Raw genomic sequence first — 26,487 nt, forward strand, 5'->3', positions numbered from 1 at the left:
AAAATATTAAAAGTGATTTTTCTGTTTGCTTTCAAGACCTCTGTTTTAATGACTCAAACTTATTACTAGTGGTTGAAGTATTTGCTTGAAAGGATAGGTTGTGTAAGCACTTCTCCCTAGCAATGAGAAAAGACCCTATGGGGTCCTCAAATGACCTTCCCTGAGAAATTAGAGAATGAAAGTTGAAACTGTCGAATTATGTTGACAGTTTTGCTCCACTTAACTAGATCCCATAGCTGCTCATCTTTGCGTTCTTTCCCTGAAAATGTGTGAGTCCTGGTATAGGAACTCAAGAAAAATCCTGTTGGAATTTTGAGAATTCCCTGATGACCCTCAAAGGTAGCTGTGAAGAATGAGAGACCATCTGGGGCTGCCTGATTTTTTTTTATTATGTACTCTTGAGCCTCACTTTTTGGAGGAGAGGAGGTAGAGTGAAAAGATTTGAGTGAATACCTTGATATATACAGGTATGTCTCAGTGTCCACATGTAAGCCCCTTTTCTTATCTCTTTTAATGAATACTTAACACTCTAAATTGGCAAAGAATTTTTAAAAAATAGCTCTGAAAATTTCACCCATTTATCTCCCTACATACGTTGTTGTTAGGTGTGTTCCTATTGATCCCATGAAACACTGCCCAATCCTATGCCGTCCTCACAGTCGTTGCTGTGCTTAAGCCCATTGTTGCAGCCACTGTGTCAGTCCATCTCGTTGAGGAGCTTCCTCTTTTTCGCTGACCCTCTGCTTTACCAAGTATGATGCGCTTCTCCAGGGTCTGATCCCTCCTGATAACATGTCCAAAGTAGGTGAGATGAAGTTTTGGCATCCTTGCTTGTTGTCCTATAAGCAGTAATAATAATTCAGAAGATTGGAAACTGCTTTTTATTTTCAGCATATATAGATAGGGAACGTTTTTGCAGTTATTCACTGTGATCTGTAAAGCTCTTAGAGTTTATCAGCTCCTTGCCCTTGTTCTTGTCCTTGGTGTGTTTGTAGTGCTGAAAGCGTATATAGTTTATCACATCATGACTGTTTAGCCAGTCTCCAAACTGAATTTATGCTGCTATTAAAAGTATGTGTTTAAGATGCTCTTATATTTTATAAAATAAGAGAACGTATAAATTGACTTCATCATGTTGCTCTAAGGTATAAAGAAAATTCAGAGTCTGTTACAAACCAATGGAAAAAGGGAAACAATTCTTTGCTTGTTCAAAGTTTAAAATAATAACTTTGTTTATTTGGCATAGGGCATGCCAAATACACATGTATAATAAATTAAGAATAAAAGGCTTATTCCAGGTAAGTTGGAATTTTGGAATAGACATAACTGGTTGATCTGTACTTGAAACTGTTGTGTATTATCAAGCCAACTCTACTAAATTTTAGCAAAACTGCAATTCTACTTTGGGTACATTTGGCTCTTTAAATTCAGTTTGTAAGTAAAGCCAATTCTGTACTTTATGTGCATTGACTTGATAATCGGCTAAAAGTACAAAAAGAAAATTTAGGTGGCATAGTGGTTAAGTGTTACGGCTGCTAACCAAAAGGTCAGCAGTTGAATCCACCAGGTGCTCCTTGGAGACTCTATGGGGCAGTTCTACTCTGTCCTCTGGGGTCGCTGTGAGTTGGAATCGACTCAACGGCAGTGGGTTTTTTTTTCCTGATAATATTCTCTACCTGTATACTGTCCAGTAAGGTAGCCACTCCACGTGGCTAGTGAGCATTTAAAACGTGGCTAGTCCAAATTGAGATGTGTTAGGTATAAAACACACACTGGATTTCAAAGACCTAGTACAAAAAAAATGGAAGAACTCTGGGCTTGAAGTCAAGAGACTCAAGTTTCAATTGTAATTCTGCCACTAACTAGTTGTGTTACTTTGGTAATTTAGTTTACCTCCCTCTTTCTCAATTTTCTGATTGTAGAATGAGCTATTTGGGCTAGTTTGAGAATCTTTGGACTTTTAATGAAATGGCCACCCACTCCTTTTCAGGTGAACTCTTACTGGAACCCCAGCACTTAAAGCAATTAGAGGTACTTCTCTGGTTGTATTGCAGTGGTGTTAGGTGGAAAATGCTGCTGCCCTTCCCACTGAGAATACCTAAGGCACCTCCTCATAACCATAGGGCATTAAGGAACACAGGTCAGGCTGCATAATCACTAAGGGCTCTTGCTGTAAAATTCAGAGACTAGCAGTTTGCCTCCTTCTATTTGAAAGCAACAAGACTGAGCTTGTCCGAGTTTCATGGGAGTGGATTTAGATGAAACATCCAAGCTATCGTTTTTATTTCTTTTCTCTTGTGATAAACAGTTCATCATCATTGGCCTTTTTATTCAGTGCTCAATGTGTGGTCTGCAGATTGCACTAGTCTTTGAACCCTGTCTGACCAGATAAGGAGTTTGCACCAGAAAATAAATCTACTATGCCATTAAGTGTGGTGCCTAGTTCAGCTGAATTGCTTGTTTTTGTTCTTTTTTTTTTTTTTTTTGGATTCAAGATTTTCTTTTAACAGAAAAAAATGTCTTGATTTGCCTTCTAATGCAAGCCCCTTAACTTTTCTGTGGACAAGAAACAGTTCCAGAAGGAGACCTCGTGGTGCAGTGGTTAAAGTGCTTGCTTGCAAACTAAAAGGCTAGCAGTTTCAACTCACCAGCTGCTGCACAGGAGAAAGATGTGGCAGTCTGCTTCCTTAAAGATTACAGCCTTGTCCCTACGGGACAGTTCTACCCTGTCCTATAGGGTCGCAAGAGTCAGAATCGACTTAACAATGGGTAACAGTTCCAGAACCAGCACTTTAAGTATCTGTGGTTTATTTTATAGTTGGGGAATTTGTACACTGTCCAGTGTTGTGTAAAACTTTTTTTTTTTTAAGAATATTGTTTATTTAGGCATTGTGTGTAGTTTTACAGTCTAGAAAGAAAAAACCTTGTTTGTTTTCTTATCAAGAAAAAGATACTCCTTGAAAATACAGATTGAGATTACATCAACATCACTGATCTATCCATGTGTTGTGGCTGAAGAAGCGTAATTGTTTCTAGCTTTAATATTTTAGAAATTAACTTTTGTTACCATCATCGTTGTAGGTTTCAAAGGCTATCTAGTCTGTGAAAGTGAATTAGAAAAAATCTTGTACTTGACCTTTGAAAGAAATTTGCAACTGTGATAGGAAATTTAAGGGTGGAGGAAAAGTTCCTGGCACAAAACTAATTATTTAAATCACTACCATATTCTATAGACTTTATCTTGATCCAGTCACAGAACTTATTCTACTTTTTTGTTTGATTTCATCCTCTTATAAACCAAAGATAATGATTGTTTCCCCCTCCTCAGAGTGTGGTGTGATTAATGAGTCCATAAAGCCTGCTGAGCTTCATGAAACTAAAGAAAGTTACTGCATAAGAAAAGATGATTTTTCCACCCTTTGATGGATCTAGAGTTTCAGAAAACTAAAATGTCACAACGTATAAGTATCTTGATGTAACAGGTGTGGTAGCTGTATACATTTAAATCAAACATTGTTTTCTCACTTTGCTTTTGAACAAAAATCCCTGTTTTAAGATTTTGTGTATGTTTTAAAATGAGGACATTAAGAGCAAAAGTAAATTCTACAGAGTATAGCAAAAGCAAAGACATACTAATATTAATTGGATTCGATCAAATTAATGCTGCAGGACCAGGCAGTGTTCCGTTCTGTCGCGCATAGGGTCGCTATGAGTCGGAACCGACTCGACAGCACCTAACAACAACATCAGACATAAGCTGTATTTTATCTTAGTACTTATCTTCTAAAAGATGTTTTTCCAGGCTTTATGAGTGTTCAAATAATTGCTCACTTTATTAGGGTATGTTGACTCATTCCTTTAGGGTGCCATTAGGTAAATTACCATTTCACTGTGGAGTCACTGAGTGGTATAGACGATTAATGTGCTCAACTGCTAAACCAAAAGGTTGGAAGTTTGAGTCCACCCAGAAGCACCTTGGAAGAAAGGCCTAGTGGTTTACTTCTGAAAAATCAGCCATTGAAAACACTTGGAGCACAGTTCTACTCTGATATACATGGGGTCACCATGAGTTGGAATTGGCTTGGTGGCAAGCGGTACTGGTTTATTTCACAATTTAAGAGTACCTTAAAATAAATATTAACATACCTTCAAAAAACGTTATTTTTAGAAAACCATACAGTGGTTTAGCAGCTTAACACCACAATTATTAAGTAATTGGCTTGATTTGTGGGTTAGGAATTCTGGCGGTTCTCACTTGGGAGGCATGTTATGTGGTTGCAGTCAGGTATCAGTTGGGGCTGCTGTCATCTGAAGGCACAGCTACACTAGATGTCCAAGATGGTTCCCTCAAGTGGCTGACAGCTGACGTTGGCTATTGCTGGGAGCCCAGTTGAACTGTAAGTCCGTAGGCACACATATGGCCTCTTGAGCATGGCAGTTGCAGGGTAGCCAGACTTTTTACCTGGTGCTTGGCTCCCTCCAGAGTAAGCATCCCAAAGGAACCAGGCAGAAGCAGCATGGCCTTTCCTGACTTAGCCCAGGACATTTTGCGCATCATTTCTGTTCTAAATGAGTCACTAAGGTTGGCTGGCCCAGGCTTAAGGAGAAGGAGAATGACATAGACCCCATCTTTCCATGAAAGGAGTGTAAAAGAATTTGTGAGAATGTTTTAAAACCACTGCACACATTATTTTTCATCATTTGTTGTTCTGTTTCCTAAACCGTTTTCACTAATTATAACATTTAGGGTTAAATATTATAAGATAATGATGTTTAAAATTATTCTCTCCTGTTCCTACCTACCCATGCACCGCTTTCTAGGATTTGAATTTAGAAGATCAAAAAGTATTCACTGTTGAACAAATAAGCTGCAATGAGGGAGAAGATTTTGCAAATGTGAAAAAGAAGGCCAAAAGAGACACTCATTACAAAAATAGTTCCCCCAAATTCACTGTTCCAGTTAGTGGGAACACTGTAGAATCTCCTTCTAATGAAAACACCTATAATTTGACTTCATCTAAAGATGAGAAAATCCTAGAGACTGATAGTGAGCCAGAAGAAGGTGAAATTACAGACTCTCAGACCGAGGACAGTTATGATGAAGATGCCAGTGAAGACAGTGTAACTGCAGAGGACACTGAGGATGAAGGTGAGTAAACAACCACGTGTACCTTTACATAAACAGCCCAGTCTGGTAATTTTAAAAGAGCAAAGCAGTTAAAAAATGTTAGTGACTCACATAGCGTATCCACAAAAAAGTAACTTCAGTTACAACAGTTTTAAACTGATTATTTCAGTGACATTATTGAAAATTATGTGGGCTATCTCTCGGTTATTTTTAGAAAGTAAGACGTGAACAAATGACTAATACTTGGACCTACAGAAAGATTTGTTGTGTTGAATGGCCTGATCAGTGGAACACAAAATCAGGCTACCTATGCTCGAATCCTAAAGTGTATATGTTTTAGTGGATCAGATATTTATACTCCACTTTTGTAATTGGGGAAAGGAGGTTATGCCAGAAAGCCAAACCTGTTTTCATTGGGTTGATTCCTACTCATAGCGACCCTATAGGACAGAGTAGAACTGCCCCGTAGGGTTTCTAAGGCTGCCGTCTCCACTGAAGCAGACTGCCACATCTTTCTCCCGTGGAGTGGCCAGTGCGTTTGAACTGCTGACCTTTTGGTCAGCAGCCAGGTGCTTGACCACTGTACCACCAGAGCTCCGTGAGAGGAGGTTAGTTGTCTTTAAAAAGTGAAGTTCATGAACTCAGCTACATAGGTATTATAGTAAATATAATATTTTTTCCTTGAAGATATAAAGACAAAATTTTTAAAAAACAAGTTTTCGTATTACACTATATAAGCTCCTTAATGAAATTTTCTTTTCACTTTTTATAAAGAATAGACTCAAGTTTTCTAACTCAAAATAATATGAAAGTACTTGTTTGGGATATTACCAAATTCTAAGATCTTAAAAAATAGAGAGGTATTTATTATATAACTGTGGTAGATGCTGAATATGCTGATGAATACCCTGAGATTGATCACTTAAACTGCTGTGATGTTAAGCCTTACTCATTGTGTATAACAGCAGAATTTAAGAAGTTCATTTTAGTCAGAATTAAGGTTTTTTATAAATACATCGCCCCCCCCCCCTTTATTAGGGATGTCTCCTAGTTATCCCTAAACATTAAAAAAATTTTTTTTCATAGCATTTGATTTATTTTTTTAAACATAGCATTTTTACTAATGTTTCCCCACTTCTTTCTTCGGCAGATGAAGAGAAAATTTGGCCCCCCTGTATCAGAGTAATTGTTATTAGATCACCAGTGCTGCAGATAGGATCACTTTTTATCATTACTGCTGTAAACCCTGCTACAATTGGAAGGTAAAAAAATATTATCGTTCTTTAAAAAGATTGTATTGAGCATCTTTTATTTGTTGAGCATTATTCCATGTGCTAGGGATGCAAAGAGGACTAAGGCAAGATCTCTGCCCACAGAAAGCACAGTGTAAAAGGGGAAAAATGTGAAGTAATTACTGTGTGAAAGCACTGTAATAGAAGCACACGTAGAGCACTCACGGGCTCACGTGTGGAGCATCATCTCCTGGGCTGGTTGTTGGGAACAGAGCTAACCAGGAAGTCTGAGAGATGATGATGTAGCAGCATCTTGATGGGTGACTTGTCACTTTCTAGGCAGAAGGAGCACATGTAAAGGTACAGTGACACAAAGCTATGCACGTATAGGGAACTGGGAATAGTCTGATGTAACTGGAATCTAGGGCATGTGTCAAATAATACATGAAGATGAAGCTGGAAAGGTGGGTTGGGTATAGGCTGTTAAGGGTCTCCCGTGCTGTCTGAAGAATATGGATTTTATCCTTTAGATAGTATAGTACCATTAAAGGGTGTATTAAAACTGAAGAATGATAACCTAGTAGTTACTTTAGAAAACTCTCTGGCCTCAGTTTGAAGGGTGGGTTCTTTCTGTATCTTTACCTCTGTGAAGGAGACTACAAAATTTTACCTTAGTTTCAACCTCTCTGCTGAATTTCAGTGTAAGTTCTAATAATCATTTGCATTATGTCTATAGTCAGTATTCTGCACTGGAGGCTGCTGTTACCTTTTTTTATTAGAATTGGCATTCAAGGTGACATATATTTACCATCTCCTGTCAATCATCTTTGACTTCTTTCATTACCCACTACAGCTGATTACAAGACTGTTGATTCTGCTACTAAAATCTCTCTCTCATCTTACTCCACGTTCTGTCCCTGTTGCCATCATCCTAGTTCAGCCCCTCTTCAGCCCTTTGAATGGACTCTTGTAGTAACTTCTTAACTGGCCTGTCTTCATTGCCCTTTGATTTGTTCATCTCACTTAGTGCTGCCAGATCCTCTTGCCCTTAGCCTGTGTCTTCTATTCAAAATTACTCAGTGATTTTCCATGGCCCAATGTGCAATTTCTAACTTGTTTTACCCTGCATTCAAGGCTCTCCAAACTCTGGTTTCAACATACCTTTCTAGACTTTATCTACATCAGGGATGTGCAAAGTCTCTATTAAAGGGCGATGTAGACAATATGTAACGAGTAGGCATACTCATGTTCCAACAAAGCCTTATTTATAAAAACAGGGCATAGTTTGACAGACAGGCGCTAGCTTGTCAGCCCCTGAATTACATGAAACTCAGACTCCAGACCCATGATACTACTTACCGTTCCCTCATCAGATCCCCTACCTTACCGCCTTTCTACCTGCTGTTCTTAGCATTTCTCCTGCGCAGAATCTCTCTCCTCAGAGCTTTCTTGCTCTGTCTTGTCCTGTTCATCTTTGTTCTCATCCTTGGAGGCCCAGCTCTAGTGCCACCTTTTTTTGTGACATTTCAGACTCTGAGTCAGAAAGCAAATCTCATTTTTTTCATCTGTTACATGGAGGTAGTAATATGTACTTCATATTGATGGTTTGAAACAAACTAAGGAGCCTAATAAAGTGCTTTGTTGAGCGTTAGGCACGGATTTGTTTATTCTCTTTTTCATATATTTTTCTTCCTTTATTTCCTCTGAATTCTTCAAACACTGGCCCTGTACAGTTCATAAGTGGCATAGTGTATTAACTTGGTATTTGTGTATTTGCCTTGTCCTGCCACTGAATTAATTGTAAGTTTCTTAAGCACTTACCATGAAATGTGCATATTTGTTGAATTGACAGAAAATGACAATGACATCCCTGTTCTCCCTCACCCACTCAAAAAATACTGTTAACATCTACCTTTTGTCACTTGCTTTTGGAAGTCAGTCAAGTGTACATTTGTCCCCAAATGGAAACCCGCCTCTGTAAAGAGACAAAACCTTGGTGATACCTTCCAAAGAGATTTTGTTGTTTTCTTACCTTTCATTCTGTCTTTTTGATACTCAGATTACTAACCTAAGCTTCTTTTCCTCTTCCTTCTTTGTAACTTATAACTAGCTTGATAGGAAGGTAGGCTTTAATCATGAATAGGATAATTCCTTTCTTCTCCATGGGAAAGATAAATCTAACAGTTGCTGTCAAGTCGATTCCAACTCATAGCGACCCTATAGCACAGAGTAGAACTGCCCCGTAGGGTTTCCAAGCAACAGGTGGTAGATTTGAACTGCTGACCTTTTGATTAGCAGCCGTAACTCAACCCCTACACCACCAGGGCTCCAGATAAATCTAACCTATCCTTAATTCAGATTCTATACAATGTCCTAATTTTAAATTCTTAGAGAATAGCATGCTTCTTTTACATGCAGTAATAGAAATAGGAATATATTCAGCAGATCTGGAAAAATGATTAAAGTTGGTATAAAGGGCATTTTATGTCCATTGTTTGGTGATGAGCTTGAGATAGATGGAACACCCTTTCAGACACGAAAGTGAAAGTAGAATTAAGGAAACTAGATAATGTATAACCAGGAGTCTCACCACAGTAAAGAAGCTTGCATTTTAACATCTGTTTTTTTAAATTCTTTCCATATCATTCTTTAAATGCTCCATTCATATATGCTCCAAAAATTATTAAAGACACTTTTCTTAACTCTGCAGAGAAAAAGATATGGCACATACTCTTCGAATCCCTGAAGTTGGTGTCAGTAAGGTAAGGTCTTTGATTTTTTCACATGGACCCCAGACTCAATTTTTAAAATCATCTTTACAGCAGAAAGCTTAGAGTTTTTTCCAGCTCATTTAATAGGATTGTTACCATTTAATGTAGTAATGGTAATGAAACCAGTGTAAATTTATTCCAGTGCCTGAGAAAATAAAAATTTTAAATTATGTTCATTTTTTAACAGTCTGCAGCAGAAGTAGAAAATGTGGATTAGTTTATGTAAGTATCAGAGTAGTGACCATTTAACAAATATTTATTAAGTGAAATAAATACGCTAGGTATTACAACATTTCAAAAATGAATCAGACCTGGATTCAGGCTATCAATTGGCTAACTTAGTAGATGGTTACTTTGAGCACAGAGTATGTTATAATCCAATAATAGTCTATCCTCCATTACCCGTGGCTCTTGTCTGTGGCTTTTCTTAGTTGAGCTTTATTGGTTTCAGGAAAAGAACAGTTTTCAAAAGAATAAGAACAGAGTTGCAACTTAAAATTAGAAGAAAAAGGTTTAGCTGCTGAGGCTCTTTATACATATTTCTTTTTTCTATACTAATACATATGCTGTGCAGGGCTTTGAACTGGTTTGTCTGGATTGAACCCCTGCAGAGAATTTGCATTTCTAACAGATTCCCAGGCCATGTTAATGCTGCAGCTAAGGGGCCAATTCTAAGAACCACTAGTAAAACAGTGGTTTTAAAATTTATTATACATAAGAATCACTTGGGGATCTTGGTAAAAAGTAAATTCTGATTCAGTATATGTGGGGTGGAAATGGCAAATTCTCAGCAGGGATTCAAACCTGAAAGAACCGGTTCAAAGGCCGAATTCTTTGGTTTTCTCCCTCCCTTCATATGGTTTTCTCATTCCTTTTTTTTCTTTTGTCTTTTCATCACCCCCATTTAATGTAGTATAATATGAACCTGAAGTATGTCTTACATGATTTTTGTCTTTTGGGGATCAAATTTGTTTCCCATTATTATTTTGAAAGTTTGGTTACTTTCACTTTTATTTTTTCCCACTCATTCAAAGTGGGGGGGGGAATCCTTACAATCTTAACTTTAAACAAATTACAAAAGAGGAAACTAAAATGGTGAATAATATGGGAAAAGATTGTTGGTCTCCGTAGTAATCAGGGAAATGCACGTTAAAATTACAATGATGAAATTTCATTTCATGTCAGTTAGACTGGTAAAAATTAAAAATCTGACAATGACAGGTATTGGTTAAGGATACAGAGAGTAACAAGAATTCTGATTGACTGCTGGTGGGAATGTAAATTGGGAATTGAGAATGTACACCTGCTTTGGAAAGTTGAAGTGGCTTTATCTAGTAAAGTTTGATTTGCATATACTGTGACTTACTGTTTTCATTACTAAGTATATACTCCAAAGACACACGTTGTACACAGGGAGATGGCATGTACAAGAATAGTCATAGGAACATTTTTTGAATTATTAAAATAAGAAAACCTTGGAAAAAGTTTAAACGTTGTCATCAGAAGAACGGTGGTCGTGGTGTCGGGTGCCGTTGAGTCGGTTCCAACTCAAGAACCTGAGTACAACAAAAACACTGCCCGGTCCTACACCATCCTCACAGTCCTTGTTGTGTTTGAGCCCACCCTTGAAGCCACTGTGTCAATATAGCATTGAGGGATTTCCTTTTTTTCAATGTCCCTCTACTTTACCAAGCATGATGTCCTTCTTCAGAGACTGCTGCTTCCTGGTAACATGTCCAAGGTACGTGAGATGAAGTCACACCATCCTCACTTCTAAGCATTTTGGCTATAAATCTTTCAAGACAGATTTGTTTGTTCTTCTGGCAGTCCATGGTATATTCAGTATTCTTTGCCAACACTATCATTCAAAGGCATCAATTCTGTCTTCCTTATTCAGTGTAAAAAAAAAAAAAATTTTTTTTTTTATATTCAGTGTCCAGCTTTCACATGTATATGAGGCAATTGAAAATACTATGGCTTGGGTCAGGCATGTATTAGTCCTCAGGGAACATCTTTGCTTTTTACCACTCTAAAGAGGTCTTGTGCAACAGATAGCCCAGTATAATACCTCTTTGGATTTTTCTTTTTTTTTCATTTGATTTCTTGACTGCTGCTTCCGTGGGTGTTGATTGTGGATCCAAGCAAAATGAAATCCTTGACAACTTCAGTCTTTTCTTTGTTAATCATGATGTTGCTTATTGGTCCAGTTGTAAGGATTTTGGTGTTTTAGTTTTTATGTTGAGGTATAATCCATACTAAAGGCTGTAATCTTTGATCTTCATCAGCAAGTGCTTCAAGTCCTCTTCACTTTCACCAAGCAAGGTTGTGTCATCGGCGTACCACAGGCTGTTAATGAGTTATCCTCCAGTCCCGATGCTGTGTTCTTCGTATAGTCCGTCTTCTCGGATTATCTGCTCAGCATACAGATTGAATAGGTGTGGTGAAAGGATACAAACCTTGAAGTACTCCTTTCTTGACTTAGAACTATGCAGTATCTGTTCGAACAGCTTGATTCATGGACAGGTTCCTCGTGAGCGCAATTAAGTGTCTGGGAATTCCCATTCTTTATAGCGTTTCCCATAATATTATGATCCACACAGCTGAATGCTTTTGTATAGTCAATAAAACACAGATAAACATCTTCTTGGTCTTCTCTACTTTCAGCCAGGATTAGTCAGACATCAGCAGTGATATCCTTGGTTCCATGTCCTCTTCTGAATCTGGCTTGAATTTCTGGCAGTTCCTTGTCAATGTACTGCTGCAGCTGCTTTCAAATGATCTTCAGCAAAATTTTGTGTGTGATGTTAATGATATTGTTTGATAATTTCCACATTTGGTTGTATCACCTCTCTTTGGAATAGGCACAAATACAGATCTCTTCCAGTCAGTTGGCCAGGTAGCTGTCTTCCAACTTTCTTGGCAAAGGCGAGTGAGCAATTACAGTGTTGCATCCGTTTGTTGAAACATCTCAGTTGGTATTCAGTCAACTCTTGAAGCCTTATTCTTCACCAATGCCTTCAGTGCAGCTTGGACTCCTTCCTTTATATCATTGGTTCTTGATCATATGCTACCTCCTGATATGGTTCAACATCGACCAGTTCTTTTTGGTGGAGTGACTCTGAATTCCTTTGGTCTGCTTTTGATGCTTCCTGCATTGTTCAGTAATTTGTGCATAGAATCCTCCAGTATTGCAACTCAAGGCTTGAATTTTTTCTTCAGTTCTTTCAGCTTGAGAAATGTTGAGCATGTTCTTCCCTTTTGGTTTTCTAACTCTAGGTCTTGGCCCATTTCATTATAATTCTTTACTTTGTCTTTTCAAGCTGCCTTTTGAAATTATCTTTGAAATTTTCACCTCTTTTATTTCATCATTTCTTCCATTCGCTTTAACTAATTACTTTCAGGAGCAATTTTCAGAGTCTCTCCTGACATCCATTTTGGTCTTTTCTTTCTTTCCTGTCTTTTTAATGACCTCTTGCTTTCTTCACGTATGATGTCTTTGACATCATTCCACAACTCCTCTGGTCTTCAATTGTTAGCGTTCAGTGCATCAAATCCATTCTTGAGATGATCTCTAAATTCAGGTGGGATATACTCAAGGTCATACTTTGGCTCTCATGGACTTGTTCTAATTTTCTTCAGCTTCAGTTTGAACTTGGATGTAAGCAGCTGATGGTTTGTTCTGCAGTCGACCCCTGACCTTGTTCTGACCGATAATATTGAGATTCTCCATTGTCGTCCACAGATGTAGTCAGTTTGATTCTTGTGTATTCCATCTGGTGATTTCCACATGTATAACCAAAACCAAACCCATTGCCATAGAGTCGATTCTGACCCATAGCGACCCTGAAGGGTAGAGTAAAATTGCCCCATAGAGTTTCCAAGGAGCGCCTGGTAGATTCGAACTGCTTACCTTTGGTTAACAGCCGAGCTCTTAACCACTAAGCCACCAGGGTTTCCAGATGTATAGTCGTGGTTTATGTTGTTGAAAAAAAGTATTTGCAATAAAGAAGTTGTTGGTCTTGGCAACTATCATGTGATCTCCGACATCATTTCTAGCACCAAGGCTGTATTTTCTAACTACTGATTCTCTCTTTTGTTTCCACCCGTTGCATTTCAATTTCAGACTGCAGAAGTTGGGAAAAATCTTCAGTTTCTTCATCTTTGGTGTCAGTGGTTGGTGTGTAAATTTTAATAATAGTCATATTAACTGATCTTTGTATGCATATGGATATTATTGTATCACCATCAGCGTTGTACTTCAGGATAGATCTTGAAATGTTTGTTTTTTTGACAATGAATGCAACACCATTCCACTTCAAGTTATTCGCGGCATAGTAGACCATAGGATTATATGATTCAGAATGGCCAACACCAGTCCATTTCAGGTCTTCAGTGCCTAGGTTATCGATGTTTGTGCGTTCCGTGTCATTTTTGATAGCTTCCAATTTTCTTAGATTCACACTTCTTACAGTCCACATTCTGATTATTAATGGATATTTGTAGCTGTTTCTTCTCATTTTGAGTCGTGCCACATCAGCACATGAAGGTTCTGAAAACTTGATTCCATCCACGTCATTAAGATCAACTCTACTTTGAGGAGACAGCTCTTCCCTAGTCATCTTTTGAGTGCCTTCAAACCTGAGGGGCTCAACTCCAGCACTGTTATCAGACAATGTTCTGCTACTGTTCGTAAAGTTTTCAGTGGCCGGTTTTTTTAGAAGTAGATTGCCAGGCCATTCTTCTTAGTCTATCTTAGTCTGGAAGCTCTGCTGAAACCTGTCTTCCACCCTGGTTGGCCCTGCAGTTATTTGAAATATTTGTAGCATAGCTTCAAGCATCACAGTAACACACAAGCCACCATAGTATGGCAAACTGACAGACTAGTCAGTTTAGTTCAGAAAAGTAGATTCAGTTAAAATGAATAGATGGTGATATATACAAACTATAACTGTGCACAATAACTGGATGAACCTCACATAATGTAAAGCTAAAGAAAAGAAAACGAATATGTATACAATAGTATACTTTTGTCCAAACTCATCCAACTGTACGTTTAAGATTTATGACTTTCACTGTAACTTAGATCTCAGTCAAAAATTCATATAGCATGATGCCAGTTTACATTGTATGTAAAACCACATGTACAGTTGCCATTTATGTTGTTGAAAAAGTTTGCAATGAGTAAGTCGTTGGTCTTGTAAAAGTATGAAGACATACATTGTGATTAAATAGATACCAAATGCAGCAAACTGATTGACCTCTGAAGAGAAAGGGAGGGGCATGGATCAGCAAGAGGTACAAGTTAGTGGAAATAATCTTTCTTTTAAATATCTGAGACAAATGTAACAAAATTAGTTAACGCTGGCTCATGGGTTCATAAGGGTTCAGTGTATTATATTTTTTTGTGTGTTTGAAACATTTTATAAGTTTGTGTTTGTTAAAATTTTTATAACTGCTTTATTGAGATAGGATTCACATACTTACACGATTTACTCCTTTAAAATGTCCGATTCAAAGGTGTTTAGTATTTTCACAGAATTGTGCAACCATCACCCCAGTCAAATTAGAACGTTTTGATCACCCCAAAAAGAAACCCTTTATCCATTAGCAGTCATTTGTTTCTTCCCAGCCCCTACAGGCCTAGGCAACCACCAGTCTACTTTTTTCCTCTATGGATTTGCCTATTCTGGACATTTCTTAGAAATGGAATCTGTTACTATGTATGGTTATGTAGGAAGCCTTCGTAACCGGCTTCTTAACATGTTTTTAAGATTGATCCATGTCATAGCATGTAGCAGCACTTCATTCATTTTATTGCCAGATAATGTTCCATTATATGGATATGCCACATTTTGTTAATCTATTCATCAATTGGCAGACGTTTGTATTCTGTCCACTTTTTGGCTATTATGCATAATCCTGCTTTTATACAAGTTTTTATGTGGACATATGCCTTTATTTCTCTTGAGTATATACCTAAGAGTAGAATTGCTGTGGTAACTTTATGGTTTTCCTAGTTTCCAAAGTGGCTGTACCATTTACATTCCCACCAGCAGTGTATCGTTTATAAAATTTTAAATATTTCTGTGGCTCTTTATTCAATTAAATAGATATGTATTAGAGTACACACCCCGGTATGTGAAGTACTGTGTGATAAGTTTGTGCAGCATTCACATATGAAATGACATCTTGTCATGTGTTATAATAATACAAACAAAATGTGTAACACAAGGGAAGGAGTAAGGGGCCCCGACTACGGAAGATCTGGAAGAACTTCTTTGAGAAGTTGGCCTTGAATGTTTCAAGTCACCTTTTGTGTTAAGAAGAATTTTTAATGATATGGGAAAATATATTAGGTGAAAAAAAACTTGAAATTATACCTACAGTATAATCACAGCTATGTTAAAGAAGTAGACGTAGGACAAATACTAAATTGTTCATGGTGGTTACAGGTGGAATTAGAGGTGACTTTTTCTTTTGTGTTCTGTAGCCTGCATATTTCTACCAGCAGCATATACATTTTTGTATTCAGGGCAAAATGTATTAAAAGTAATAAAAGTTAAATTATCAGAGATTAAAGCCCACAGTATATTATAGAGAAAGTGGACACAGTTAAAGTATAGTACTTTTTAATTATTTGATTCTTTTTTCTAAGTTTCACGCAGAAATTCATTTTGACCATGAGTTACAAAGTTATGTCCTCGTGGATCAAGGAAGTCAGAATGGCACAATTGTTAATGGAAAACAGATTCTTCAGGTGAATGTATATATATTAATTAGTTATCTGTACATTTTTAAAAACTGAATTGAAATGTTTTATTTTTTTGAAGCCTGTATGTATTATAGATATCATTTAGTTGATAGCCTAGATGGGTTACTTGAAAGGGAAGTCCCAGAAAGGGAGACTTTGCAGTTGAGTTTTGACTTCTAATTATAGATCTGTGTCTTATTTTTAGATATCAGTGCATTTTAGAGGTATTTAGAGTTAATGTTCTTGCAGAAGCTATAGGGCCCGCCTTTTTAAAATTGTTTTAATGGGAACTTCTTGAAGGCATTGCTGTTTCTCTAGTTAATTCTTATATTACTAGCATGTAGCAAAGTGCTTGGCACAGAAGAAAATATATGGAAGGGAGGCTTTATTCTTATTAGAGTCAACAATGAAACAACACTGAATTATCAAGAGAAAAGAAGAGGAAAAGGGTGATAAGATGCACTTATTAGCCGCTTCTTTTAACATTTCATCTTTTTAAGTATGATCATTATTTGTGTTGGTAATAGATTATTTGAAGTCTTGGGTTGGGTATTTCTGGTAACATTGGGCCTGGAGATAGGGAAATGGGTAGATTTGATAAAATAAAAATGATAAGATGCTTAGTTTAGCTGTGTTCTTTTTTAATAATAAAACATTTTTTATGGGTCATCTGTGAAATTGTGGAAGTGTATGCATATGTGTGCAGTGTGGGTCTATCACTGAAAACCATTTCAAATATATTTTTTATTTTATAACCAGACATGACTTACAGTAGACATAAAATAACTATATAACTATCTTGTAATTTTCTTCCCTCTAGCCTAAAACTAAATGTGACCCATATGTGCTTGAGCATGGAGATGAAGTGAAAATTGGAGAGACTGTATTGTCCTTTCACATTCACCCTGGAAGCGATACCTGTGATGGCTGTGAACCAGGGCAGGTTAGAGCTCACCTTCGCCTTGATAAGAAAGATGAATCTTTTGGTATGTACAACATTGTTATATGTGGATATAATACCTTTTTTCTTTAATTCACCCAAGTATTATAAAACATTATCAGTCAGCCACTGGCTTCATATCTAATCAGAGTAATACCATACACCTGCTTCTAACTTATTGCATGGTTAGGTTCCAAAGACCAGGTCATTATGTGAAAACGGAGGATGACCACATCAGATCACAAAAAGGGGGGTGACTACATCATTACATAACTGCCAAATTACATCATTATATAGCTGCCAAATTATATCATTACATAACTGCCAAACAACTTAGAATCATGGCCCAGCCAAGTTGATGCATAACCTTAACCATCACAGCCAGCATTACTCTTACCTCACACCTCAGCATTCGTTACTGCTAGACATATGTCATTAATGTGCAAATATTGTCATAGCAGATTTTTTACTGTTGTTGTAATGTGAAATGTCAGATGACAAAATAATAAGTGAGGAATAGGTATATAGAAATATATTTATACAAAGCTGTCAGCCTATATCTTATTGATATGATACTCTATTGAGATACATTTATATTTCAGTAAATATTATCAAATGAGACTAATTAACAACATGTATTTTGAATTTGAGACCTAAGCTAGTAGAATGTGATTGTACAGTGAAACTTGTGAGAGCTGGAACTCGACTGGACTGACTTGCTTTTCCGGATCTTACAAGTTTTCTGCCTTTTGACAGTGTGCAGTCTTAACGATTTCTCTATCATTTTTAGTGGGAAAGTATTTGAGTCTTCCTTCTCTGACAGGTTTTCACCTCACGCAGGCTTTCGCAGGTTTTACTGTAGTTAATTTTTCTGTATATTAGCTATGTGATATTAGTGCATTAGGTTATGTTCTGAGAGGAAAGATGCTCATTAGCTCTGTTTTTGCTAACCAGTTCAGTAGCTTTTGAAGCAACACTGCAGTGGTCGTAAATGTCCTTCAAAAGAGTAATTGTGACATAATTATAATCAAGATTGGTTTCCTTTTAATAGGAAAAAATTATCCACAGTTAAACTGTATAATGTTAATATTGGAAATAATAGACCAAGGGATTAAGCGTTATGGTTGGTGTGTTTGCTGTCCTATTTATAGCTCATGTTGGTACGTTGTCTGTATATGCATTATTTTCTATAAAAAGTAATATTGTAGTATGCTGCTTTCAATCCACCCATCTAAGGCTCCTAAAATTTAAATAGATATTTTGAACTAGTAAGAGGTAGTGTTTTTTTCCCACAATTTCCCCCCAGATAACAAGTATATGCATTGTTATATTTAGTTTTCTAATATTGGATTATGAAAGTGGGTATGGCATATTACAGTAACATGAATCTTGTATTCTATGGTTTTTTTTCTTTTTCTTTCACATATTTTTTCTTGGAAAATTCACTTAATATTCTGCCTTTGGGATTCTGTTATAGTAACAGTACTGAAAAATTGAGATGTTTGGTCTTCATCTTAGTATCCGTACTGTAACTTTCCTATAATCCATTAGATTGTGGATCTGGCTTACTTTACAAGTAGATTTAGTGACCAAAAATGCTGAAAGGATGTCATCACAACACAAAATCCTTTTATATTATTATGTGATTTTTTGGTAATCTGTCGATGGGGTACTGTTATTTTTTCATTAAATAACATTAGTATATTAATTTTATGCAAAACCTGTCAGATGAGTGTGTATGTGTTTTAAACTGAAGTCACTTTTTTCTTTTAGCTGGTCCAGCACTAAGTAAAGAGGAAAAAGAGTTGGAAAGAAGAAAAGAATTAAAGAAAATACGAGTAAAATATGGTTTACAGGTAAGGATGTTAAATATTGTTTCATGTGTTAAACTGTACATCTGATTTTGAATAAAAATGCCTTCAGACAGAAGTTACTATTTAGCCCTGGGAGTAAGTAGAGTAGGTAATTAATATTTCCAGTTTACATTTGAGAAACTAAAGCTCACTACTACATGACAAAACTAAATATAGAATCTAGGTCTTAAGTGTATTTCTCCAGTGCCTTTTCCACTTCATGAAGATGAAGGAAAAGAAGATGCTGCTAAATGGCATTTTTCTGCAAAGTAGTACTTTTCATTGTTAGTATTATAATAAGAGAAAACATAATAGGAAAAGTGTCAGAATGGGCCAGTTTGGGAGGAAAATACAAGATATGTAAGGAGATGATAAAATGTTTTCTCAAAAATTTTAACGAAATTTTTAGATAACTTTCAGGGGGGAAAAGCCATCAGGGTTCTATATTTTTCTTCCTTGTAAAAGTGTTAAGTAAAAACTGATGTTGTACTTCCCTCGAATTGCTCTACCAGTTGTTGGCATCTCTGGATGAATATTGTACATACTTTTTACATAAAGATCAAGTAATAGCAAAGGGGAAGGAAAGCCTTGCCTGAAGCCCCCGGCTGAATTGACTCCTTTTTTGCGCCAAGAAGCCCTGGTGGCACAAAGGTTAAAAACACTTGGCTGCTAACCAAAAGGTCAGCAGTTCAAACCCACTAGCCACTCTGGGGAAAAAGATGTGGCAGTCTGCACCTGTGAAGATTTATAGCCTTGGAACTGTATGGGGCAGTTCTACTCTGTTTTATAGGGTCATTATGAGTCAAAATCGACTCTTAAGGCAGTGGGATTAGTTTGGTTGGTTTCATTTGTGCTACAGCCACACCTTGGGTATATCTTTATTGTTGACTTAGGCATACTGTATCATGTCAAAGATCGTGCGTGTCTTCCCTCCTGGATGATAAATTTCTTTGCATTCCAACACCTGGCATGAAGTTTAACACACTCTTAGTAAATATTTGTTAAGTGTCTATATAAACGGAGCTGTATTGCAGCAGAGAAGTTATTATCACTGCCAGGATTTTTTTTTTTTTGCCTTGTTCGTTAAAGACTTTCTATATTTTTCCAGTATAAAACTACTTTAGGTTCTTTGGGACTTCTAGTTTCTTTAGAGAAAAAGTGAAATAGATTTTTTTTCAACCCCAGGACTTCTACGTATTTCTTCGAGTACCCATAGTTTATATGAGAAAATGAGTACACAGCATTAAGTCAAAATATACTAAATTTCACAATATTTTCTTCTTACAATTAAATGTATGTTGTGATACAACTTGAAATATTAAAATTTTAAAACGTAGAAAAAAATAACATTTAATAACATAAGTATTCTGTGTTACGGCTTGTTTAATTGTTTGTAGAAGCCACATTGAACCATATTTGTTAATGATGCCAGATGTACAGAAGTTACATTTTTATTCATCAGCTTTCTTTTCCTTGATGAATATTCTGTGTTTATAAAGAATACAGACTATGAAGATGAAAAGGCACTGAAGAATCCAAAATATAAAGATAGAGCTGGAAAACGTAGAGAACAGATTGGAAGTGAAGGACCTTTCCAAAGAGACGATGCCCCTGCATCTGTTCATTCGTAAGTATGAAATTACAATGGCTTGAAACATTGTGTGTTCCACTGTGTAAACACATTCATAAAGTAATCTCTGATTTACAAGACTGTATATTCTGATATGTAGCCTTTAAATGAATGGTTGAGAGCATGGAAACACTAAGTTTATTTACACCTCCCTCTAATATTTTTTTTTCTAATACTAGAATTCTGCTATTTCCTAGAAAATTGGTGAGCATATATGTGTGTGCACTTAACTTAAACACACATATACATATACCTAACATTCTGATCACTCAGCGGACTGAGCGTACATTTATATACCAAATTGTCTAGAAAGCTAAGATAGTAAGCAATTGGTATGCTTTTATAATACTCAAATACTTTTGGTGACCCTAAATACTGTTTTTCTCATTTATCTTTTTTTGATTTAGTTCTTTTCTCTGGATAAAATAGTTAAAGTGATAATGTGATCTTGAGGCCTATACAGTGACCATATTTTTGCATTTAATCATACATTGGCTAATTTTTTTTTCTTTTTCAGAATGTTAATTCTGGATTTCTTTAAAATTTAAATCTGTCATACAGAACAGATAACTAATTACAAAATTTTGATTATCATATGTCACTTATTTTTAAGGTATACTACTACTTTTAAACATTTTAACGTCCATGAAATTGAAGGAGTATTATAAATGTAGCAGTTTTTTCTTAGTGGTACATAATATAGTGGTGTATCTTACAATTGATGGAGTCAGATTTGATGAAATATAAGTTAGCTACACTAAGCAACATGACTTCTTCTTTACTATTTTTTAAAATTTTTGTTGGAGAATATGAAGATTGCTTATGAGTTAAATTAGAAGACAAAAAATGAAAGACATTGGCCTGACATTATTTGGTTTATTGTTATTAAAGAGCTAATTTAACAAATTTTGTAGAACTGGAAAGACAGTGATAAGATGTAAAATTAAAATACCCTTAAATTAGAAGAGCTTGAACACATAGGACAAAGAGTTTTTATTTTAACTTTTTTATTATGTTTGACTGGTGACACAAACAGTAAAGTGTGGTTGACTGCTAACTGAAAGTTTGGCGGTTCAGACCCACCCAGTGTTCCTAGGAGAAAGACACGGCCAGTTGCTTCCATAAAATTATCAGTACCCCAGAAGCTTACTCTCCTTGTGCCCCCTTCTTGTCACTAACTGTCCCTCTCTCCTCTTCAAAGGTAACCACTACTCAGACTTCAATAGCAATAAATTAATTTCACTTATTTCTACATTTTAAATAAATGGAATATTTCAGTATTCATTTTGTATCTATATTCTTTTGGTCACCATTTCGTTAGGTATATTATCATTGCTATATAATGTTCTGTTGAATGAATACATCACAATTTATGTATCCATTTTATCATTGATGGACATGTGGATTGTTGCCAGTTTGTGGCTGTTGTTGTTACTGCTGCAAGAACATTCTTATATGTATCTTTTGATGCACATGTGCATGCTTTTCTGTTAGGTATATATTTAGGAGTGGAATAACATTTATGTATCTTCAACTTTATTAGGTAATGCCTAACAGTTAGATTTATTAATGTATTATAAATGTCATCTAAATGGTCTTTTAAAATAAATCAGCTGTCTTAATTTTTTCTTAAAGTGAAATTACTGATAGCAACAAAGGTCGGAAGATGTTGGAGAAGATGGGTTGGAAAAAAGGAGAGGGCCTAGGGAAGGATGGTGGAGGAATGAAAACTCCGGTAAGACTTCCATTTTTTTGTTTGTTTTATTTTTATTCACTTAGAGTAGACATTTACTGTCTTAGGTGCTAGGAATGTAGGAGCAAGCAAAAAGAAACATGATTACTACCTTCATGAAATTTACAATTACCAAATATATCTTTTTGTCTTTTGTTTTTAAGAAGTCTTTTTTTTTAAGCTTTTTTCTACATTGAGGCTAGGATAAAACCAGTTGCCGTCAAGTTGATTCCAACTCATAGCAACCCTGTATGACGGTAGAACTGCCCCACAGGGTTTCCAAGGAGCAGCTGGTGGATTCATACGGCCTACCTTTGGTTAGCAGCCTGAGATCTTAACCACTGCGCCACCAAGGCTCTGAAGCTAGGATAATAGATAATAAGGGCTTTTTTCTGAGCCAAAATTTCATCTATGTCTTAGTTGTTTTTAATGACTTCCTTACTGTGCCTGATACTAAACATTGCAAGAACAGTCACAGTGTTAATTTACAAATAGGCAGATTCTGTATTAACTGGAGAATCGGTTAGGTTCAAGAGTCAGAACATATAAAAAGCAATATAGAGACTGATGTCTGGAAAACAATGTTGTAGCTGCTATAGAGTAGGCCGCAGACTCATGGTGACTCCATGCACAGAGGCACAAAATGCTTCCCAGTCCAGCACCATTCCCATAATGGGTTAGAGTTTTGGCCATTGTGATCCATAGGGTTTTCCTTGGTAGGTTTTTGGAAGTAGATCACCAGGCCTTTTTTTCTAGCCATGTTAGTCTGGAAGTTCTGTTGAGACCTGTTCAGCATCACAGAAACCTGTAAGCCTCCACTGACAGGTGGTGGCTGTGCCTGAGGTGCACTGGCTGGCAGTTGAACCTGGTTCTTCCACATGAAAGGCAAGAATTCTACCATTGAACCACCACTGCCCTGGAAAACAATACAGTGGTTTAATTTCATGGTACCATAATTCATAGTAGGTCCAAATTTTCTTCCATAAAAACCTTTAAAAGTAGTATGACTTAAAAACCTCTCTTCATAATTACTTCCTTCTTAAAGAAATAATGGATGAATTGGTGTTGGTAAAATGTCAATTTTCTCATTTTCATTGAGATACAATGGAAGAATATGAGCTTTATAGTCAGATCTAGGTTAGAATATATACTTTATCACTTAATCTCAGTGTGACTTTGGGCAGTTTCAAACTTCGGTTTTCTTATGCAAAATGGGGATAATAAGAACTACTTTTTCAGGGATGACATGATTATGAAGCCCCTAGCATGGTGCCTAACATGCATGAGGCACTCAACAAGTGGTAACTTTCAATGTTCCAAAATAATGAGAAGTCATCCTCTTGATTATGAAAACAAACAATCATGTTCTCTTTATGATTCTTAATGTTTAACCTACCTGTTCACTTACTTAAGTGAGGATAGGACAGTAGGTTTAAGTATTTCCATTGCCTTTACTTCTGATTAGAGTGTGGTGATACGTTCTGTAGTACTTCAGTGAAATTTGGTGATTGCTATTTAAGGAGCCCTGTTTTTTGTAGAGTCAGCTGTACTTATTGACAGGCAGGATAATGTAGAAAAATGAGTTTAAACAACATGTACGATGCACCCTCCTGTATGTATTTGATGCATTTGACAGGTTTAGAGTTTTTTTTTTTTCCTTCATCAATCTCTAATAAATCAAAGAATTATCATTAAAAGTAGAATGCAGTAGATGTAAGTGTGTTTAGACTCTAAAATACATTTTCTGCTCAACTTTTGGTAACAGATTCAGCTTCAGCTTCGGCGGACACATGCAGGCTTGGGGACAGGGAAAGCATCCTCAGTTGAAGATGTTCACCTTCTCCAAAACAAGAGCAAAAAGAACTGGGACAAAGCACGAGAGAGGTTTGCTGAAAACTTCCCAGAAACTAAGCCTCAAAAAGATGCTTCAGGATCCATGCCTTGGGTAAAAGGGAGTACAGAGTGAAGCTCAATCAGAGAACAAAATTCAGGCATTTAAAAAGAGTTTGGAAACTCTTTATTGCAGAACTTTCCCCTACAAAAGCATCAGTGGCACCAGGGAACTATGTCATAATTTACTCCCTCAGGACTCAAAAGTGTGTAATAAAGTATGGTTTAGTTATGTTGGTAAACTTTGCAGCTTTTAAAAACCATTTTTTAAACAAATAAATAGTGACTGAATCAAGTTATGCTATAGTGGACTAAAGTTCACAGGGCGCAGATGAGCTTATCAAACTGTGTTATCTAGTCATTTACATTCCCCATATAAGCAAATACCATAAAAGCAGGATCTATATAACCACTGATGACCTGAATGTACATTTGTCTTTGTACATTTGTCCTATGTCCATATATTCATTATTCTAAGATGCACAGCAAAAGAAACATGAGAAGTTTATAAAAAAGTTTTAACCATGTGCATCCTTGTTTATTCCTTTAGAAACTAGATAAAAACATTGAGAAAATATGGGTAGTGGTACACAGACTTCATTATCCTTGAAATATAGCCTAAGTAATACCATTGAAGACTTAATGAACAGGTGACATGTTGTAGGAAATTAGCTTTTTATTGTTTTCTTCTGTGAAGAATCGATTAACTTGTACTATATATCAAGCATTTACTTTTGGTGTGTTTCGTAGCTAATGAGAACTTTAGAGATGAAAAACTGAATAGTACAGTATTAAAATACTCAGTGTGCTGGCATTCGTAGTTTTGATAAATCCCATTGCTGGCAATGGAGTTGTACCAGAGAAATCTGATTGCTAGTGCAAACGGATTAGCCAACCAGGGCCTCAAACTCAAGATATTTATTGCAGATATACTCAAACGCAATAAAAACAGTATTATAACATCAAAAAGAGTGATTCATTGAAGCAAGGATTTAAATACATTGGTCTGTTTTGAACTTATAACCAGCCAGAATTTCCCTCTTTAAATTGGCAGAAGGATAACCTCAGATACTGGAGAACTGCAGTGCAGCCTTCTGGGTACAGGTGTCACTGCTCTGCCAGTTATCACTATTCTCTTTGCTTCTGCTCAGCCTTCTCTCAGCTTTTTGCTGGTAACTAACGCTGGAACTGTCCCTTTTCTGAGAGTGAACAGAAGTTATAGCTCCCCCATCTATTATAAAGAAATAGCTACAAAATTTAAAAATAAGAAATGGAAAATCCTGGTGAAAAAAATTGTACAGTAGGGTAGATAATTCAGAAAGAAAGGTACTACCTTTTGGGATTTCCAGCTAAAGTTTAGAGTCCTTAGGAATAAAGAGTGAGGAAAAGGAAAAGGTCTTTTTCTGTATTCTTCCTGGATACCTACATATCTGAACACACACACTCACTCACTCAGGACTGGAGACAACAAAAATGTCCTACATTGTTTTCTCTAAAATAGAAAAAAGTTATTGCATTGTCACTAGTCTGAATGTGATTCTGGTCTGGTGCTGGTCCCTTATATAGCTAATAATGTATTTAAAAAAAAAAACAAAAACCAGTTGCTGTTGAGTCAACTCCAAGTCACGGTGACCGCATATGTGTCAGAGTAGAGCTCTGCTCTATAGGGTTTTCCATGGTTGATTTTTTTTAGAAGTAGATTGCCAGGCCTTTCTTTTGAGGTACCTCCAGGTAGACTTGACCTTCCAACCTTTAGATCAGTGGCCGAGGGTGTTAATCATTTGTACCACCTGGGAACTCCCATGATAATCTAACCCTAAAAAAAACTAAACCCATTGCCATTGAGTCAATTCCGACTCATAGTGACCCTACAGGACAGAGTAGAACTGCCCCATAGGGTTTCCGGGGAGTGGCTGGTGGATTCAAACTGCCAACCTTTTGGTTAGCAGCAGAGTTCTTAACTACTGCACCACCAGGGCTCCCCCAAAATAATAATATATAACCCCCAAAATAGATTTTGCGTCTGGTGGAGCTCACTCATTGGGTTGGCATACAACTGTCTCTAATATTTACCATTTTTATTATTGCTGTTGTTAGGTACCCTCCAGCCCATTTTGACTCATAGCTACCCCATGTGACAGAATAGAACTGCCCCATCAGGGTTTCTTTTTCATAGGGTTTTCTAGGCTGTAATCTTTACGGGAGTAGATCGCCAGGTCTTCCATGGAGCCCCAGTGGCTCTGAACCCCACCAACCTTTTTGTCAGCAGCCAAAAGCTTAACCATTATATCACCAGGGAGATTGGGGAAAGCTTTTTTTCATTGTTTTCTTAAGAAAAGGGAAACTGGGAATGGTGATAAAAATTGAAATATATGTGGTATTTGCATTACTAAATCCTTTGCAGATCTGATGTCTCAGGGCTACTCTATATAGTGTATAAAAAGAAAAGCAGTGAATAATTTGTTTACATCTGTAAAATAGGAATAATATCTCATATATCTGTCTCAAATAGCAAATGAGAAAATGTATATAGAAACACAGTGTAAACTGTAAAAGCAAT

General features: G+C 36.5%; 1 protein-coding gene across 2 annotated transcripts in view; it reads left to right on the forward strand.

The window, feature by feature from the left end:
* AGGF1 (angiogenic factor with G-patch and FHA domains 1) overlaps positions 1-25,944 on the forward strand; it is a 45,687-nt gene extending 19,743 nt beyond the window's left edge. The window contains exons 6-15 of one of the 2 annotated variants that reach the window (XM_064273387.1): positions 4,822-5,149; positions 6,279-6,390; positions 9,071-9,122; positions 13,255-13,308; positions 15,787-15,888; positions 16,703-16,868; positions 18,596-18,678; positions 20,175-20,302; positions 21,941-22,040; positions 23,803-25,944. In XM_064273387.1, coding sequence (XP_064129457.1) covers positions 4,822-5,149; positions 6,279-6,390; positions 9,071-9,122; positions 13,255-13,308; positions 15,787-15,888; positions 16,703-16,868; positions 18,596-18,678; positions 20,175-20,302; positions 21,941-22,040; positions 23,803-24,003 — 1,326 coding nt within the window. In that variant the 3' untranslated portion in view covers positions 24,004-25,944. The remainder of the gene's footprint in view (positions 1-4,821; positions 5,150-6,278; positions 6,391-9,070; positions 9,123-13,254; positions 13,309-15,786; positions 15,889-16,702; positions 16,869-18,595; positions 18,679-20,174; positions 20,303-21,940; positions 22,041-23,802) is intronic. The other variant, XM_064273391.1, reaches the window with a different exon arrangement.
* Positions 25,945-26,487: the final 543 nt, after the last annotated feature.

This window comes from Loxodonta africana, chromosome 2 (assembly GCF_030014295.1).
Source record: "Loxodonta africana isolate mLoxAfr1 chromosome 2, mLoxAfr1.hap2, whole genome shotgun sequence".
NCBI lineage: Eukaryota > Metazoa > Chordata > Mammalia > Proboscidea > Elephantidae > Loxodonta > Loxodonta africana.